Source organism: Petromyzon marinus, unplaced genomic scaffold (assembly GCF_048934315.1).
Source record: "Petromyzon marinus isolate PM22_M1 ecotype Great Lakes invasive population unplaced genomic scaffold, UKy_Petmar_22M1.pri1.0 PM_Scaffold_142, whole genome shotgun sequence".
NCBI classification, from domain to species: Eukaryota; Metazoa; Chordata; class Hyperoartia; order Petromyzontiformes; family Petromyzontidae; genus Petromyzon; species Petromyzon marinus.
In genome coordinates, this window is record NW_027423105.1 from 125,180 (window position 1) to 144,099 (window position 18,920).

General features: G+C 54.9%; 1 protein-coding gene and 1 long non-coding RNA gene across 3 annotated transcripts; both read right to left on the reverse strand.

Annotated features, from left to right (window-relative positions):
• Window positions 1–1,023: 1,023 nt before the first annotated feature.
• LOC142922708 (uncharacterized) lies at window positions 1,024–10,663 on the reverse strand. 2 transcript variants are annotated; one of them, XM_076063534.1, is made up of 3 exons: window positions 10,432–10,663; window positions 10,061–10,398; window positions 1,024–1,400 (listed from the first exon to the last, which is right to left on the reverse strand). In XM_076063534.1, the coding sequence occupies exons 1-3, from the start codon at window positions 10,630–10,632 to the stop codon at window positions 1,316–1,318; spliced, it is 624 nt and encodes a 207-aa protein (XP_075919649.1). In that variant the 5' UTR covers window positions 10,633–10,663; the 3' UTR covers window positions 1,024–1,315. The 2 variants fall into 2 exon arrangements, with proteins under 2 accessions (XP_075919649.1, XP_075919648.1); XM_076063533.1 differs by having other exon boundaries at window positions 1,025–1,400; window positions 10,061–10,663.
• A 218-nt stretch (window positions 10,664–10,881) lies between these two features.
• On the reverse strand, window positions 10,882–18,305 carry LOC116938454 (uncharacterized). The gene is made up of 3 exons (XR_004402281.2): window positions 18,255–18,305; window positions 17,313–17,345; window positions 10,882–11,094 (listed from the first exon to the last, which is right to left on the reverse strand). It is a non-coding gene; the product is annotated as an uncharacterized LOC116938454 (long non-coding RNA).
• Between the last annotated feature and the right edge of the window lie 615 nt (window positions 18,306–18,920).

The window sequence follows — 18,920 nt, forward strand, 5'->3', positions numbered from 1 at the left end:
TATTGTTGTGTATAGTGTAGTGTATAGTGTAGTGTGTAGTGTATAGTGTAGTGTATAGTGTAGTGTATATTGTTGTGTATAGTGTAGTGTGTAGTATAGTGTATAGTGTAGTGTATAGTGTAGTGTATATTGTAGTGTATAGTGTAGTGTATATTGTTGTGTATAGTGTAGTGTGTAGTATAGTGTATAGTATTTCTTTCTCACCATACATAGACCGAAGTTAAAATGAACTAATGAGAAAATTTGTTTTGGTAAATACTTTATATATTATTACACCACCACCACCACCAAAATCATTACGGTTACAATCGCCATCAGTACCACCATCACCACCACCACCATCATCACCATCATCACCACCACCACCATCACCACCACCACCATCACCACCATCACCACCACCACCATCATCACCACCACCACCATCATCACCACCATCACCACCACCATCATCTTAGTTTATAAATAAAAGTTTAACAGGCGGATGCTTTAAGCGAAAGCAGTGAGCAGGTTACTAATGGCGGTCTAGGCTGCCTCCTGCACCTAGCCTGGCACCCACTCACCCACTCACTTAGTGAGTGAGTGGGTGAGTGGGTGGGTGAGTGGGTGAGTGAGTGGCTGAGTGGGTGAGTGAGTGGTGAGTGAGTGAGTGGGTGAGTGAGTGGGTGAGTGAGTGAGTGGGTGAGTGGGTGAGTGAGTGGGTGGGTGGGTGAGTGGGTGAGTGAGTGGGTGAGTGGGTGAGTGGGTGAGTGAGTGAGTGGCTGAGTGGGTGAGTGAGTGAGTGGTGAGTGAGTGGGTGGGTGAGTGAGTGGGTGAGTGAGTGAGTGGGTGAGTGGGTGAGTGAGTGAGTGGGTGAGTGGGTGAGTGAGTGAGTGGCTGAGTGGGTGAGTGGGTGAGTGAGTGGGTGAGTGGGTGAGTGAGTAAGTGGTGAGTGAGCGAGTGGGTGAGTGAGTGAGTGGTGAGTGAGTGGGTGGGTGAGTGAGTGGGTGAGTGAGTGAGTGGGTGAGTGGGTGAGTGAGTGAGTTGCTGAGTGGGTGAGTGGGTGAGTGAGTGGGTGAGTGGGTGAGTGGGTGAGTGGGTGAGTGAGTGGCTGAGTGGGTGAGTGAGTGAGTAAGTGGTGAGTGAGCGAGTGGGTGAGTGGGTGAGTGAGTGAGTGGGTGAGTGTCTGAGTCAGTGGCTGAACCCCCTATCACCACCACCACCACCACCACGTGATGCTCGCCGAGGTCACGTGGGTGTCTGTGACGTCACAACGTCCACGTGCAAGCGTATATTGACGCTAAATCGAACCCAGCAAAGCAAAAAAATAAAAAATTCAATGAATCGCCATCCCTGGAGATCGAAACATTCGAATTTTGTCATCTTCGGCAGACGGAGAACGGATGTTTTCCCGGACAATTCTGCGACACAACATCAACAACAACATCAACAACAACATCAACAACAACATCAACAACAACATTGTTGTTGTCAAATGGCTATAGCTGTAGTGTTTGAGTGAGTGAGTAGGTGAGTGAGTGGGTGAGTGGGTTAGTGAGTGGGTGAGTGACTGAGTGAGTGGGTGGGTGGGTGGGTGAGTGAGTGGGTGAGTGAGTGGTGAGTGGGTGGGTGAGTGAGTGGTGAGTGGGTGAGTGAGTGGGTGAGTGGGTGAGTGGGTGAGTGAGTAGGTGAGTGAGTGAGTAGGTGAGTGAGTGAGTGGGTGAGGGAGTGGGTGGGTGAGTGAGTGGGTGAGTGAGTGGGTGAGTGGGTGAGTGAGTGAGTGGGTGGATGAGTGGGTGAGTGAGTGGGTGAGTGAGTAGGTGAGTGAGTGACTAAGTGAGTGACTAAGTGAGTGAGTGAGTGAGTGGGTGAGTGAGTGGGTGGGTGAGTGAGTGAGTGAGTGGTGAGTTAGTGAGTGAGTGAGTGAGTGGGTGAGTGAGTGGGTGAGTGGATGAGTGAGTGAGTGGGTGAGTGAGTGGGTGAGTGACTGAGTGAGTGAGTGGGTGAGTGAGTGGGTGAGTGAGTGAGTGAGTGGGTGAGTGAGTGAGTGAGTGAGTGGGTGAGTGAGTGAGTGGGTGAGTGAGTGGGTGAGTGAGTGAGTGAGTGGGTGAGTGAGTGAGTGAGTGGGTGAGTGAGTGGGTGAGTGAGTCGGTGGGTGAGTGAGTGCGTGGGTGAGTGAGTGGGTGAGCGAGTGAGTGAGTAGGTGAGTAAGTCAGTGGGTGAGTGAGTGAGTGGGTGGGTGAGTGGGTGAGTAAGTGGGTGAGTGGGTGAGTGAGTGGGTGAGTGAGTGAGTGGGTGGGTGGGTGAGTGAGTGGGTGGGTGAGTGAGTGAGTGGGTGGGTGAGTGAGTGAGTGGGTGGGTGAGTGAGTGAGTGGTGAGTGGGTGGGTGAGTGAGTGGGTGAGTGGGTGAGTGGGTGTGTGGGTGAGTGTGTGGGTGAGTAAGTGAGTGAGTAGGTGAGTGAGTGGGTGAGTGAGTGAGTGAGTGGGTGAGTGAGTGAGTGAGTGGGTGAGTGAGTGGGTGGATGAGTGAGTGAGTGGGTGAGTGAGTAGGTGAATGAGTGAGTGAGTGGGTGAGTGAGTGGGTGAGTGAGTGAGTGAGTGGGTGAGTGAGTGAGTGAGTGAGTGGGTGAGTGAGTGGGTGAGTGAGTGGGTGAGTGAGTTAGTGAGTCGGTGGGTGAGTGAGTGAGTGGGTGGGTGAGTGAGTGAGTGGGTGAGTGAGTGAGTGAGTAGGTGAGTGAGTGAGTGGGTGAGTGAGTGAGTGGGTGGGTGAGTGAGTGAGTGGTGAGTTAGTGAGTGAGTGGGTGAGTGAGTGGGTGAGTGAGTGAGTGGGTGAGTGGGTGAGTGAGTGAGTGGGTGAGTGGTTGAGTGAGTGAGTGAGTGGATGAGTGAGTGAGTGAGTGGGTGAGTGAGTGAGTGAGTGGGTGAGTGAGTGGGTGAGTGAGTGACTGAGTGAGTGAGTGGGTGAATGAGTGGGTGAGTGAGTGAGTGGGTGGGTGAGTGAGTGAGTGGGTGGGTGGGTGAGTGAGTGGGTGGGTGAGTGATTGAGTGAGTGGTGAGTGGGTGGGTGAGTGAGTGGGTGAGTGAGTGAGTGGTGAGTGGGTGGGTGAGTGAGTGGGTGAGTGGGTGGGTCAGTGGGTGAGTGTGTGGGTGAGTGAGTGGGTGAGTGGGTGAGTGAGTGAGTGAGTGGTGAGTGGGTGGGTGAGTGAGTGGGTGAGTGAGTGAGTGAGTGGGTGAGTGGGTGAGTGAGTGAGTGGGTGAGTGGGTGAGTGAGTGAGTGAGTGGTGAGTGGGTGGGTGAGTGAGTGAGTGGTGAGTGGGTGGGTGAGTGAGTGGGTGAGTGAGTGGGTCAGTGGGTGAGTGAGTGGGTGAGTGAGTGAGTGGGTGAGTGGGTGAGTGAGTGAGTGAGTGGGTGAGTGGGTGAGTGAGTGAGTGAGTGGTGAGTGGGTGGGTGAGTGAGTGGGTGAGTGGGTCAGTGGGTGAGTGAGTGGGTGAGTGAGTGAGTGAGTGAGTGGGTGAGTGGGTGAGTGAGTGAGTGAGTGGGTGAGTGGGTGAGTGAGTGGGTGAGTGAGTGGGTGAGTGGGTCAGTGGGTGAGTGAGTGGGTGAGTGAGTGAGTGAGTGGGTGAGTGGGTGAGTGAGTGAGTGAGTGGGTGAGTGGGTGGGTGAGTGAGTGGGTGAGTGGGTCAGTGGGTGAGTGAGTGGGTGAGTGAGTGAGTGAGTGGGTGAGTGGGTGAGTGAGTGAGTGAGTGGGTGAGTGGGTGAGTGAGTGAGTGAGTGGTGAGTGCGTGGGTGAGTGAGTGGGTGAGTGGGTCAGTGGGTGAGTGAGTGGGTGAGTGAGTGAGTGAGTGGGTGAGTGGGTGAGTGAGTGGGTGAGTGAGTGGGTGAGTGGGTCAGTGGGTGAGTGAGTGGGTGAGTGAGTGAGTGAGTGGGTGAGTGGGTGAGTGAGTGAGTGAGTGGGTGAATGAGTGGGTGAGTGAGTGAGTGAGTGAGTGGGTGAGTGAGTGAGTGAGTGGATGAGTGAGTGGTGAGTGGGTGAGTGAGTGAGTGAGTGGGTGAGTGAGTGGGTGAGTGAGTTAGTGAGTCGGTGGGTGAGTGAGTGAGTGGGTGGGTGAGTGAGTGAGTGGGTGAGTGAGTGAGTGAGTAGGTGAGTGAGTGAGTGAGTGGGTGAGTGAGTAAGTGGGTGGGTGGGTGAGTGAGTGAGTGGTGAGTTAGTGAGTGAGTGGGTGAGTGAGTGGGTGAGTGAGTGAGTGGGTGAGTGGGTGAGTGAGTGAGTGGGTGATTGGTTGAGTGAGTGAGTGAGTGGATGAGTGAGTGAGTGAGTGGGTGAGTGAGTGAGTGAGTGGGTGAGTGAGTGGGTGAGTGAGTGACTGAGTGAGTGAGTGGGTGAATGAGTGGGTGAGTGAGTGAGTGGGTGGGTGAGTGAGTGAGTGGGTGGGTGGGTGAGTGAGTGGGTGGGTGAGTGAGTGGGTGAGTGGGTGAGTGAGTGAGTGAGTGGTGAGTGGGTGGGTGAGTGAGTGGGTGAGTGGGTCAGTGGGTGAGTGAGTGGGTGAGTGAGTGAGTGAGTGGGTGAGTGGGTGAGTGAGTGAGTGAGTGGGTGAGTGGGTGAGTGAGTGGGTGAGTGAGTGGGTGAGTGGGTCAGTGGGTGAGTGAGTGGGTGAGTGAGTGAGTGAGTGGGTGAGTGGGTGAGTGAGTGAGTGAGTGGGTGAGTGGGTGAGTGAGTGGGTGAGTGAGTGGGTGAGTGGGTCAGTGGGTGAGTGAGTGGGTGAGTGAGTGAGTGAGTGGGTGAGTGGGTGAGTGAGTGAGTGAGTGGGTGAATGAGTGAGTGGTGAGTGGGTGAGTGAGTGAGTGTGTGGGTGAGTGAGTGGGTGAGTGGGTGAGTGGGTGAGTGAGTGAGTGGTGAGTGGGTGGGTGAGTGAGTGAGTGAGTGGGTGAGTGAGTGGGTGTGTGGGTGAGTGTGTGGGTGAGTGTGTGGGTGAGTAAGTGAGTCGGGAGCTGGACCGGTACCGCCTGGATCTCTGTGGCATTCAGGAGGTCCGGTGGACCGGCTCTGGCTCCTGCCACCACGAGGGGTGGACAGTCCTCTACTCGGGGCAGCAGACTGCCAAACAACAGGGAGTGGCTCTTCTTTTAAACAAAAGAATGAAGGGGGCGTGGGAGCATGGCGGTGAGGTGTGGGAAGCTGTAAGCCCCAGGCTACTTTGGGCTCGCCTTCCCATCAACCGGAGGCGAGGAATGGTGGTCGTGGTTACTTATGCCCCCACCGAAGATGAACATCCGTGGAGGGATGCAGGCAAAGCCGATGAGTCGGATGCCTTCTATGACCTCCTGTCACAGGTGCTGGCTAAAGTGGCCCCTCGGGATAGAGTCATCATGTTGGGTGACTTCAATGCCTGAGTTGGTCATGATGCTGGTACCTGGTCTGGAGTGATTGGAGGGCATGGGCCAGATCAGCTCAATAACAACGGTAGGAGGCTGCTAGATTTTTGTGCAGCCCATGGGCTTGTAATTACCAACACACTGTTCCGGCATCGGCTCATCCACACAACATCATGGATGCATGCCGGGTCCAAGCAAGAACATCTGATGGACTACATAGTGACGGACCAGCGGATGCGGGCCCATGTCCTTGACACCAGGACCTACTGTGGAACTGATCAGCCCTATGACCATCGACTAGTCATCTGTAAGATGCGCCTGCCATTCTTCCACTCCGGTGGTGGGTGTACACCCAGGACCCCATTCCAACCTAAAGTGGCCTGGTCTCAGTTAGCTGATGAAAGTTGCAAGCGAGAATTTCATCATCGCTTGCGGCTGGGATTGGCATCGTCCCCGACTCCTCCTGATGTCGAGGGTAAATGGGCGAGGTTTAGGACTGTGACTCATGCAGCTGCAATGGCTGCTTTGGGTACGCGGTCCAGACCTCCCCAGAGACCCTGGCTGACAGAGGAGGTGTTCAGGGTGGTTGAGAAAAAGCGACAGGCCCACTGTCATCGGCTACAGAATCCCACGTCAGAGAATGAGGAGGTTTACCGCAGCCTTCGCTCGGAGGTTCGGAGAGCCGTGAGGCGCTGCAAGGATGGGTGGTGGTCGCGGGTTGCTGAGGAGATGGAGTCTGCCTCAGTGGCCCGTGATCACAAATCTCTATTTAACTCCATCAAAAAAGTAACCTGCAGCGCCACACATATTACCATCATTAGGGGAAAAAACGTAGATCCAATCTCTGACCCCCAGGAACAGGTTTGCAGATTTGCAGAGCATTTCTGTGAGGTCCTGGGGGAGGGAAAATCCCTCAGCCAGGAAAACATCGTGGCACAAAGTGAGGATGACCCTGCTGAGGCTGCGGTGCCTCAAATATTGGAAGAAGTCACCCCCTGTGAGTGGCTGGCTGAGGTGCCATCTGTTGAGGAAGTACTGAAGGCGATCCGGAGTCTGAGACCAGGAAAGGCAGCGGGCAGAGATGATCTCCCAAGCGAAATGCTGAGGGAGGGTGGCGTTTGTGCACAGACTGCCCTATATGACATCATAACAACGGTCTGGACCACTGGACGGGTTCCGCAGGATTGGAAGGATGCCCTGGTGGTCCCCCTTTTTAAGAAGGGGGACCGCACAGACTGTAACAACTACAGGGGCATCTCACTCCTCAGTGTGCCGGGAAAGGTCCTGGCAAGGATTATTCAGCATCACCTTGCCAGGCACGCTGAGGAGAGGCTTGCGGAGCCCCAATGCGGTTTCAGGAAAGGGCGGTCCTGCACAGATGCCATATTTTCTGTCCGTCTGCTACAGCAGAGGTGTAGGGAATTCCAACAAGACCTACATCTCTGCTTTATTGACCTGGTCAAGGCCTATGATACCATCAGTAGGCCTGGGCTCTGGGTCATTCTTCGTGCTTTTGGAGTACCTGACCCTCTGCTCACGATCATTAAGGACCTTCATGATGGTGAGCGGGCCCGGGTAAAACTACGTGGCCGGGAGTCAGAGCCATTCCCTGTACACCTTGGGGTGCGACAGGATGTCCTCTGGCTCCCACATTATTTAACATCTATTTTGACCACGTAGTTCGTGAAGCCTTCAATAGCTGTACTGGAGGAATCTCCATATGGTACAGATATAATGGGAGGCTGATTGATGCCCAGGTGCGGTCAAGGGATGGCTCCCTATTGCTCAACCACGTTATGTATTCTGATGATTTGGTAATAGCTGCTCAGTCAGAGGAGGAGTTGGAGACGCTGCTGCTGAGACTGGAGCATGCCACTAAGAGATGGGGCCTTACCATCAGCCCCACCAAAACTAAGCACCTGCCTGGGTATTTTGTACCATCGGACACTCCACCCCACAACTCCCAATCGGTGATGGGGCAGTTGTGGAGAGAGTGGAGAGTTTTCCATACCTGGGCAATGTGCTTGTGACTGGCTCCAGTTTAACAGCAGAGGTCTCACTCCGAATCAGTCGAGCGGCAATATCTTTTCATCGGTTGCGTAACGCTGTGTGGAAGCTACCTGGTCTGTCGCTCCGTACTAAGCTTCAAGTTTTCTCGGCCACGGTCATTCCCTCCCTTCTCTACGCTTGCGAAACGTGGACCCCCCTAACGGAACATCTTCGCCGGTTAGAAACATTTAGGCTGGCCTGCCTACGATCCATCCTGGGTTTAACCAGGCTGGATTGTGTGAGAACTCACACATCCTTGAAAGATCTGGGCAGGGTCCCATCGGTGAGCTCCTCCGGCGGGCAAGGCTGCGATGGCTGGGTCATGTAGCCCGCATACCCAGCCACCGCATGCCGAAACAGCTTTTGTTCGGCCGGATTGAGGGGACTAAGAGGGCGCGGCACGGGCTAGAGAAGAGATGGAGTGATGTGGTACAGGAGGACGTGGAGCTGAGTGGACTTGCCGATGACTGGTACCAGCGGTGTCAAGATCGGCCTCTGTGGAGGAGGCTCGTGAAGGATGCTACTGGGCAGTTGGAGGCAGTCGCCCTCCAACAACAACGGAGGGCGGAGGAGCGACGCTCACAACAGCGAGCGGAGCGCCGGGTGGCTAAAGCACAGCAGGTTGGCACAGTAGAGGGCACAGGTGGTGCATCAGCCAGTCATCTCAGTCAGTCGACCCGTGGCACCTGGGTCTGCCCCGTGACCTCCTGCCAGCGGGCGTTCGACACTTCACGTGATAGCCTCAGGGTGCACATAGCCTGGCACAAGCGTCGTGGTGACGTCACCGCCACTTAGTGGCGAATGGCGGTTGTTGTTGTTGAGTGAGTGCGTGGTGAGTGGGTGAGTGAGTGAGTGGGTGGGTGAGTGAGTGGGTTAGTGAGTGGGTGAGTGAGTGAGTGGTGAGTGGGTGGGTGAGTGAGTGGGTGAGTGAGTGGTGAGTGAGTGGTGAGTGGGTGAGTGGGTGGGTGAGTGAGTAGGTGGGTGAGTGAGTGAGTGGGTGAGTGGGTGAGTGAGTGAGTGGGTGGGTGAGTGAGTGAGTGAGTGAGTGGGTGAGTGAGTGAGTGGGTGAGTGAGTGAGTGAGTGGGTGAGTGAGTAAGTGGGTGAGTGAGTGAGTGGGTGAGTGAGTGAGTGAGTGGGTGAGTGAGTGGGTGGATGAGTGAGTGAGTGAGTGGATGAGTGAGTAAGTGAGTGGGTGAGTGAGTGGGTGAGTGGGTGAGTGAGTGGGTGGGTGAGTGAGTGAGTGAGTGGGTGGGTGAGTGAGTGAGTGGGTGAGTGAGTGAGTGGGTGAGTGAGTAGGTGGGTGAGTGAGTGAGTGGGTGAGTGAGTAGGTGGGTGGGTGAGTGGGTGAGTGAGTGAGTGAGTGGGTGAGTGGGTAAGTGAGTGATTGAGTGGGTGAGTGGGTGAGTGGGTGAGTGAGTGGTGAGTGAGTGAGTGGGTGAGTGGGTGAGTGAGTGGGTGGGTGAGTGGGTGAGTGAGTGGGTGAGTGGGTGAGTGAGTGGGTGGGTGAGTGGGTGAGTGAGTGGGTGAGTGGGTGAGTGAGTGAGTGGGTGAGTGGGTGAGTGAGTGGGTGGGTGAGTGGGTGAGTGGGTGGGTGAGTGGGTGAGTGAGTGAGTGGGTGAGTGGGTGAGTGAGTGGGTGGGTGAGTGGGTGAGTGAGTGGGTGAGTGGGTGAGTGAGTGAGTGGGTGAGTGGGTGAGTGAGTGGGTGGGTGAGTGGGTGAGTGGGTGGGTGAGTGGGTGAGTGAGTGAGTGGGTGAGTGGGTGAGTGAGTGGGTGGGTGAGTGAGTGGGTGAGTGGGTGGGTGGGTGAGTGGGTGAGTGAGTGAGTGGGTGAGTGGGTGAGTGAGTGGGTGGGTGAGTGGGTGAGTGATTGAGTGAGTGGGTGAGTGGGTGAGTGAGTGGGTGAGTGATTGAGTGAGTGGGTGAGTGGGTGAGTGAGTGGGTGGGTGAGTGAGTGGGTGAGTGAGTGGGTGAGTGGGTGAGTGGGTGGGTGAGTGAGTGAGTGAGTGGGTGAGTGAGTGGGTGGGTGAGTGAGTGAGTGAGTGGGTGAGTGAGTGATTGGGTGAGTGAGTGGGTGAGTGAGTGAGTGGGTGAGTGAGTGAGTGGGTGAGTGAGTGGGTGGGTGAGTGAGTGAGTGAGTGGGTGAGTGGGTGAGTGAGTGGGTGGGTGAGTGAGTGGGTGAGTGAGTGGGTGAATGGGTGAGTGGGTGAGTGAGTGGGTGGGTGAGTGAGTGAGTGAGTGGGTGAGTGAGTGAGTGGGTGGGTGGGTGAGTGGGTGAGTGGGTGAGTGAGTGGGTGAGTGGGTGAGTGAGTAGGTGGGTGAGTGGGTGAGTGAGTGGGTGAGTGAGTGAGTGGGTGAGTGAGTGGGTGAGTGAGTGGGTGAGTGAGTGAGTGGGTGAGTGGGTGAGTGAGTGAGTGAGTGAGTGGGTGAGTGGGTGAGTGGGTGAGTGAGTGAGTGAGTGGGTGGGTGGGTGAGTGGGTGAGTGAGTGAGTGAGTGGGTGGGTGGGTGAGTGAGTGGGTGAGTGGGTGAGTGAGTGGGTGGGTGAGTGAGTGAGTGGGTGAGTGAGTGGGTGAGTGGGTGAGTGAGTGGGTGGGTGAGTGAGTGAGTGGGTGAGTGGGTGGGTGAGTGGGTGAGTGAGTGATTGAGTGTCTCCCTCTCACCTATCGTCGCCCGCATCCACCACGGCCTCCACCACCATGACCTCCACCTCCGTGACCTCCGTGACCTCCACCTCCGTGACCTCCGTGACCTCCGTGACCTCCACGGCCATCGCCTCCAGGGTGACAACCTCCACCACCACCTCCGCCGTGGTGACCTCCACCGTGGTGACCTCCCTCGTGACCACCACCACCACCACCACCTCCACCGTGGCAACCTCCACCACCGGGACCTCCGCCGTGGTGCCCATGACCTCCGATCTGAGCTCCTCCGCCGTGACAACCTCCTCCTCCACCTCCACCACCGGGACCTCCGCCGTGGGGACCTCCGCCGTGGGGACCTCCGCCGTGGCAACCTCCACCGCCGTGGTGACCTCCGCCGTGGGGACCTCCGCCGTGGGGACCTCCGCCGTGGGGACCTCCGCCGTGGTGACCTCCCTCGTGACCTTTCCGCTCTCCGCACGGACTGTGACCTCTGCGGTGACCTCTTGGGTGACCCCCCTCACCACCACCACCACCACCACCACCACCACCACCACCACCACCACCACCCTCCTCCTCTGCAGCACCACCATCTCCCTCGCTCTGCCAACCACCACCACCACCACCAACCACAACTCCACCACCACCAACTCCACCACCTCCACCACCACCACAACCAACCACAACTCCACCACCACCAACTCCACCACCTCCACCACCACCACAACCAACCACAACTCCACCACCACCACCACCACCACCTCCTCCACCACCTCCAACCACAACTCCACCACCAACTCCACCACCACCAACTCCACCACCAACTCCACCACCACCAACCACAACTCCACCACCACCAACTCCACCACCTCCACCACCACCACCAACCACAACTCCACCACCGCTAAGCCCACAACCACCACCACCACCACCACCTTCACCGACAACGCTGGTGGTGGTGGTGGTGGTGAATCCGGTGATGTCGGTGAAGCCTCCCTCCACCTGAATCACTCCACCAGCACCACCCAAGGCAAAGGGCCCACAGGGAGCCTTGTCTAGGGTGGGGGGTGGTGGTGGGGGGGTGGTGGTGGGGGGGTGGTGGTGGGGGGGTGGTGGGTGGGGGGGTTGGGGGTGAGATAGGGGGTGAGTGTGAGTCTATGGGTCTCTGTGTGATGGTGGTGAGTCTATGGGTGTCTGTGTGAGTCTATGGGTCTCTGTGTGGTGGTGGTGAGTGTATGGGTCTCTGTGTGAGTCTGTGGGTGTCTGTGTGGTGGTGAGTCTATGGGTCTCTGTGTGAGTCTATGGGTCTCTGTGTGTTGGTGAGTCTATGGGTCTCTGTGTGAGTCTATGGGTCTCTGTGTGTTGGTGAGTCTATGGGTCTCTGTGTGTTGGTGAGTCTATGGGTCTCTGTGTGTGTGGTGAGTCTATGGGTCTCTGTGTTGGTGGTGAGTCTATGGGTCTCTGTGTGGTGGTGAGTCTATGGGTCTCTGTGTTGGTGGTGAGTCTATGGGTCTCTGTGTGGTGGTGAGTCTATGGGTCTCTGAGTGGTGGTGAGTCTATGGGTCTCTGTGTTGGTGGTGAGTCTATGGGTCTCTGTGTTGGTGGTGAGTCTATGGGTCTCTGTGTGAGTCTATGGGTGTCTGTGTGAGTCTATGGGTCTCTGTGTAGTGGTGGTGAGTGTATGGGTCTCTGTGTGAGTCTGTGGGTGTCTGTGTGGTGGTGAGTCTATGGGTCTCTGTGTGAGTCTATGGGTCTCTGTGTGTTGGTGAGTCTATGGGTCTCTGTGTGAGTCTATGGGTCTCTGTGTGTTGGTGAGTCTATGGGTCTCTGTGTGTTGGTGAGTCTATGGGTCTCTGTGTGTGTGGTGAGTCTATGGGTCTCTGTGTTGGTGGTGAGTCTATGGGTCTCTGTGTGGTGGTGAGTCTATGGGTCTCTGTGTTGGTGGTGAGTCTATGGGTCTCTGTGTGGTGGTGAGTCTATGGGTCTCTGAGTGGTGGTGAGTCTATGGGTCTCTGTGTTGGTGGTGAGTCTATGGGTCTCTGTGTTGGTGGTGAGTCTATGGGTCTCTGTGTGTGTGGTGAGTCTATGGGTCTCTGTGTGATGGTGAGTCTATGGGTCTCTGTGTGAGTCTATGGGTCTCTGTGTGTTGGTGAGTCTATGGGTCTCTGTGTGAGTCTATGGGTCTCTGTGTGTTGGTGAGTCTATGGGTCTCTGTGTGTTGGTGAGTCTATGGGTCTCTGTGTGTGTGGTGAGTCTATGGGTCTCTGTGTTGGTGGTGAGTCTATGGGTCTCTGTGTGGTGGTGAGTCTATGGGTCTCTGTGTTGGTGGTGAGTCTATGGGTCTCTGTGTGGTGGTGAGTCTATGGGTCTCTGAGTGGTGGTGAGTCTATGGGTCTCTGTGTTGGTGGTGAGTCTATGGGTCTCTGTGTGGTGGTGAGTCTATGGGTCTCTGTGTGATGGTGGTGAGTCTATGGGTCTCTGTGTGTTGGTGAGTCTATGGGTCTCTGTGTTGGTGGTGAGTCTATGGGTCTCTGTGTGGTGGTGAGTCTATGGGTCTCTGTGTGGTGGTGAGTCTATGGGTCTCTGTGTTGGTGGTGAGTCTATGGGTCTCTGTGTGGTGGTGAGTCTATGGGTCTCTGTGTGGTGGTGAGTCTATGGGTCTCTGTGTGTTGGTGGTGAGTCTATGGGTCTCTGTGTGGTGGTGGTGAGTCTATGCGTCTCTTTGTGAGTCTATGGGTCTCTGTGTGTTGGTGAGTCTATGGGTCTCTGTGTGTTGGTGAGTCTATGGATCTCTGTGTGTTGGTGGTGAGTCTATGGGTCTCTGAGTGGTGGTGAGTCTATGGGTCTCTGTGTGGTGGTGAGTCTATGGGTCTCTGTGTGTTGGTGAGTCTATGGGTCTCCGTGTGATGGTGGTGAGTCTATGCGTCTCTTTGTGAGTCTATGGGTCTCTGTGTGTTGGTGAGTTTATGGGTCTCTGTGTGTTGGTGAGTCTATGGATCTCTGTGTGTTGGTGGTGAGTCTATGGGTCTCTGAGTGGTGGTGAGTCTATGGGTCTCTGTGTGGTGGTGAGTCTATGGGTCTCTGTGTGATGGTGGTGAGTCTATGGGTCTCTGTGTGTTAGTGAGTCTATGGGTCTCTGTGTAGTGGTGGTGAGTCTATGGGTCTCTGTGTGGTGGTGAGTCTATGGGTCTCTGTGTGGTGGTGAGTCTATGGGTCTCTGTGTGGTGGTGAGTCTATGGGTCTCTGTGTGGTGGTGAGTCTATGGGTCTCTGTGTGGTGGTGAGTCTATGGGTCTCTGTGTGGTGGTGAGTCTATGGGTCTCTGTGTGGTGGTGGTGAGTCTATGGGTCTCTGTGTGGTGGTGAGTCTATGGGTCTCTGTGTGATGGTGGTGAGTCTATAGGTCTTTGTGTGGTGGTGAGTCTATGGGTCTCTGTGTGGTGGTGAGTCTATGGGTCTCTGTGTAGTGGTGGTGAGTCTATGGGTCTCTGTGTGTTGGTGGTGAGTCTATGGGTCTCTGTGTGAGTCTATGGGTCTCTGTGTGGTGGTGAGTCTATGGGTCTCTGTGTGAGTCTATGGGTCTCTGTGTGGTGGTGAGTCTATGGGTCTCTGTGTGAGTCTATGGGTCTCTGTGTGGTGGTGAGTCTATGGGTCTCTGTGTGAGTCTATGGGTCTCTGTGTGGTGGTGAGTCTATGGGTGTCTGTGTGAGTCTATGGGTCTCTGTGTGTTGGTGGTGAGTCTATGGGTCTCTGTGTGGTGGTGAGTCTATGGGTCTCTGTGTGGTGGTGAGTCTATGGGTCTCTGTGTGGTGGTGAGTCTATGGGTCTCTGTGTGGTGGTGAGTCTATGGGTCTCTGTGTGGTGGTGAGTCTATGGGTCTCTGTGTGGTGGTGAGTCTATGGGTCTCTGTGTGGTGGTGAGTCTATGGGTCTCTGTGTGTTGGTGAGTCTATGGGTCTCTGTGTGGTGGTGAGTCTATGGGTCTCTGTGTGAGTCTATGGGTCTCTGTGTGGTGGTGAGTCTATGGGTCTCTGTGTGAGTCTATGGGTCTCTGTGTGGTGGTGAGTCTATGGGTGTCTGTGTGAGTCTATAGGTCTCTGTGTGGTGGTGAGTCTATGGGTCTCTGTGTGAGTCTATGGGTCTCTGTGTTGGTGAGTCTATGGGTCTCTGTGTGGTGGTGAGTCTATGGGTCTCTGTGTGTTGGTGAGTCTATGGGTCTCTGTGTGTTGGTGAGTCTATGGGTCTCTGTGTGGTGGTGAGTCTATGGGTCTCTGTGTGAGTCTATGGTTCTCTGTGTGGTGGTGAGTCTATGGGTCTCTGTGTGAGTCTATGGGTCTCTGTGTGGTGGTGAGTCTATGGGTGTCTGTGTGAGTCTATAGGTCTCTGTGTAGTGGTGAGTCTATGGGTCTCTGTGTGAGTCTATGGGTCTCTGTGTGGTGGTGAGTCTATGAGTCTCTGTGTGAGTCTATGGGTCTCTGTGTGGTGGTGAGTCTATGGGTGTCTGTGTGAGTCTATAGGTCTCTGTGTGGTGGTGAGTCTATGGATCTCTGTGTGAGTCTATGGGTCTATGTGTGAGTCTATGGGTCTCTGTGTGAGTCTATAGGTCTCTGTGTGGTGGTGAGTCTATGGGTCTCTGTGTGTGAGTCTATGGGTCTCTGTGTGTGAGTCTGTGGGTATCTGTGTGAGTCTGTGGGTCTCTGTGTGAGTCTATGGGTCTCTGTGTGAGTCTAGGGGTATCTGTGTGAGTCTATGGATCTCTGTGTGAGTCTGTGGGTCTCTGTGTGAGTCTATGGGTCTCTGTGTGAGTCTATGGGTCTCTGTGTGAGTCTATGGGTCTCTGTGTGAGTCTATGGGTCTCTGTGTGGTGGTGAGTCTATGGGTCTCTGTGTGAGTCTATGGGTCTCTGTGTGGTGGTGAGTCTATGGGTGTCTGTGTGAGTCTATAGGTCTCTGTGTGGTGGTGAGTCTATGGGTCTCTGTGTGAGTCTATGGGTCTCTGTGTGGTGGTGAGTCTATGGGTCTCTGTGTGAGTCTATGGGTCTCTGTGTGGTGGTGAGTCTATGGGTGTCTGTGTGAGTCTATAGGTCTCTGTGTGGTGGTGAGTCTATGGGTCTCTGTGTGAGTCTATGGGTCTCTTTGTGAGTCTATGGGTCTCTGTGTGAGTCTATAGGTCTCTGTGTGGTGGTGAGTCTATGGGTCTCTGTGTGTGAGTCTATGGGTCTCTGTGTGTGAGTCTGTGGGTATCTGTGTGAGTCTGTGGGTCTCTGTGTGAGTCTATGGGTCTCTGTGTGAGTCTATGGGTATCTGTGTGAGTCTATGGATCTCTGTGTGAGTCTATGGGTCTCTGTGTGTCTCTATGGGTCTCTGTGTGAGTCTATGCATCTCTGTGTGAGTCTATGGGTCTCTGTGTGAGTCTATGGTTCTCTGTGTGAGTCTATGGGTCTCTGTGTGAGTCTATGGGTCTCTGTGTGAGTCTATGGGTCTCTGTGTGAGTCTATGGGTCTCTGTGTGTCTCTATGGGACTCTGTATGAGTCTATGGATCTCTGTGTGAGTCTATGGGTCTCTGTGTGAGTCTATGGGTTTCTGTGTATCTCTATGGGTCTCTGTGTGTCTCTATGGGTCTCTATGTGGTGGTGAGTCTATTGGTCTCTGTGTGAGTTTATGGGTCTCTGTGTGGTGGTGAGTCTATGGGTCTCAGTGTGGTGGTGAGTCTATGGGTCTCAGTGTGGTGGTGAGTCTATGGGTCTCTGTGTGAGTCTGTGGGTTTCTGTGTGTCTCTATGGGTATCTGTGTGTCTCTATGGGTCTCTGTGTATCTCTATGGGTCTCTGTGTGAGTCTATGGGTCTCTGTGTGAGTCTATGGGTCTCTGTGTGAGGCTATGGGTCTCTGTGTGAGTCTATGGGTCTCTGTGTGAGTCTATGGGTCTCTGTGTGTCTCTATGGGACTCTGTATGAGTCTATGGATCTCTGTGTGAGTCTATGGGTCTCTGTGTGAGTCTATGGGTTTCTGTGTGTCTCTATGGGTCTCTGTGTGTCTCTATGGGTCTCTATGTGGTGGTGAGTCTATTGGTCTCTGTGTGAGTCTATGGGTCTCTGTGTGGTGGTGAGTCTATGGGTCTCAGTGTGGTGGTGAGTCTATGGGTCTCAGTGTGGTGGTGAGTCTATGGGTCTCTGTGTGAGTCTATGGGTCTCTGTGTGAGTCTATGGGTCTCTGTGTGAGGCTATGGGTTTCTGTGTGTCTCTATGGGTCTCTGTGTGTCTCTATGGGTCTCTGTGTGTCTCTATGGGTCTCTGTGTGAGTCTATGGGTCTCTGTGTGTCTCTATGGGTCTCTGTGTGAGTCTATGGGTCTCTGTGTGAGTCTATGGGTCTCTGTGTGAGTCTATGAGTCTCTGTGTGTCTCTATGGGTCTCTGTGTGTCTCTATGGGTCTCTGTGTGTCTCTATGGGTCTCTGTGTGTCTCTATGGGTCTCTGTGTGTCTCTATGGGTCTCTGTATGAGTCTATGGGTCTCTGTGTGTCTCTATGGGTCTCTGTGTGTCTCTATGGGTCTCTGTGTGTCTCTATGGGTCTCTGTGTGTCTCTATGGGTCTCTGTGTGTCTCTATGGGTCTCTGTGTGAGTCTATGGGTCTCTGTGTGTCTCTATGGGCTCTGTGTGGTGGTGAGTCTATGGGTATCTGTGTGAGTCTATGGGTCTCTGTGTGTCTCTATGGGTCTCTGTGTGTCTCTATGGGTCTCTGTGTGTCTCTATGGGTCTCTGTATGAGTCTATGGGTCTCTGTGTGTCTCTATGGGTCTCTGTGTGTCTCTATGGGTCTCTGTGTGTCTCTATGGGTCTCTGTGTGTCTCTATGGGTCTCTGTGTGTCTCTATGGGTCTCTGTGTGAGTCTATGGGTCTCTGTGTGTCTCTATGGGTCTCTGTGTGTCTCTATGGGTCTCTGTGTGTCTCTATGGGTCTCTGTGTGAGTCTATGGGTCTCTGTGTGTCTCTATGGGTATCTGTGTGAGTCTATGGGTCTCTGTATGAGTCTATGGGTCTCTGTGTGAGTCTATGGGTCTCTGTGTGAGTCTATGGGTCTCTGTGTGAGTCTATGGGTCTCTGTGTGTCTCTATGGGTCTCTGTGTGTCTCTATGGGTCTCTGTGTGAGTCTATGGGTCTCTGTGTGTCTCTATGGGTCTCTGTGTGAGTCTATGGGTCTCTGTGTGTCTCTATGAGTCTCTGTGTGTCTCTATGGGTCTCTGTGTGTCTCTATGGGTCTCTGTGTGAGTCGCCACTTACCTGACATAGCTGTTTGGCACACAGCCGCAGTTTCTGCAATAAAAACGAGGAAAAATGTCAGGTTGGTCGAGTTCGAGGTCTGTGATGACTCACCCACCCACCCACTCACTCACCCACGCACTCACCCACCCACCCACTCACCCACTCACTCACCCACCCACCCACTCACTCACTCACCCACGCACTCACCCACCCACCCACTCACCCACTCACTCACCCACCCACTCACCCACTCACCCACTCACCCACCCACCCACTCACTCACCCACCCACCCACCCACTCACCCAGTCACCCACCCACCCACTCACTCACCCACTCACTCACTCACTCACCCACCCATCCACCCACTCACCCACTCACCCACTCACCCACTCACTCACCCACTCACTCACTCACCCACTCACTCACTCACCCACCCACCCACCCACTCACTCACCCAATCACCCACCCACCCAACCACCCACTCACTCACTCATCCACTGACCCAACCACCCACTCACCCACCCACCCACTCACCCACCTACCCACCCACTCACCCACCTACCCACCCACTCACCCACTCATCCACCCACACACCCACTCACCCACCCACCCACTCACCCACCCACCCACTCACCCACCTAATCACCCACCCACCCACTCACCCACTCACCCACCTAATCACTCATCCACCCACTCACCCACCCACTCACTCACTCATCCACTGACCCACCCACTCACTCACTCACCCACCCACTCACTCACTCACCCACTCACCCACCTAATCACTCACCCATCCACCCACTCACCCACCCACCCACTCACTTACTAACCCACTCACCTTCCCACCCACTCACTCACTCACCCACCCACCCACTCACCCAATCACTCACCCACTCAGTCACCCACCCAACCCTCACCCACTCACTCACTCACCCACTCACCCACCCACCCACCTCTACCTGGGTACTGATTGGGTCCTGTCACCTACTCTGAAGGAGAGCGGCGTCTGATCACCTCGCTTATATACCCCGCTGGTGGTGGTGGGCGTGGTCGTGGTGGTGGGCGTGGTGGTGGGCGTGGTCGTGGTGGTGGGCGTGGTGGTGGGCGTGGGCGTTGTGGTGGGCGTGGTCGTGGTGGTGGGCGTGGTCGTGGTGGTGGGCGTGGTCGTGGTGGTGTTTGTGGTGGAGTGGTGGTGTTGGTGTTTGTGGTGGAGGTGGTGGTGGGTGGTGGTTGTGGTGTTGATGTTGTTGTGGAGAGGTGGGTGAGTTGGTTGTGGGTGAATGAGTGAGTGGGTGAGTGGTTTGGTGAGTGGGTGAGTGGTTGAGTGAGTGGGTGAATGAGTGAGTGATTGGGTGGATGTGGTGGGGTTAGTGAGTGGGTGAGTGAATGGGTGAGTGAGTAAATGAGTGAGTAGGTGAGTGAGTGGGTGAGTGAGTGGGTGAGTGAGTGGGTGAGTGAGTGAGTGGGTGAGTGAGTGGGTGAGTGAGTGAGTAGGTGAGTGAGTGAGTGGGTGAGTGAGTGAGTGGATGAGTGAGTGAATGGGTGAGTGAGTGAGTGGGTGAGTGAGTGAGTGAGTGGGTGAGTGAGTGAGTGAGTGGGTGAGTGAGTGAGTGGGTGAGTGAGTG

Excerpts from the sequence above, each read along its gene's own strand:
- LOC142922708 (XM_076063533.1), bottom strand. The coding sequence starts at position 10,632 with ATGGTGGTGCTGCAGAGGAGGAGGGTGGTGGTGGTGGTGGTGGTGGTG. Across the intron at positions 1,401-10,060 it reads GTGGATGCGGGCGACGATAG|AATTGTCCGGGAAAACATCC; the intron begins GTGAGAGGGAGA and ends GTTGTGTCGCAG.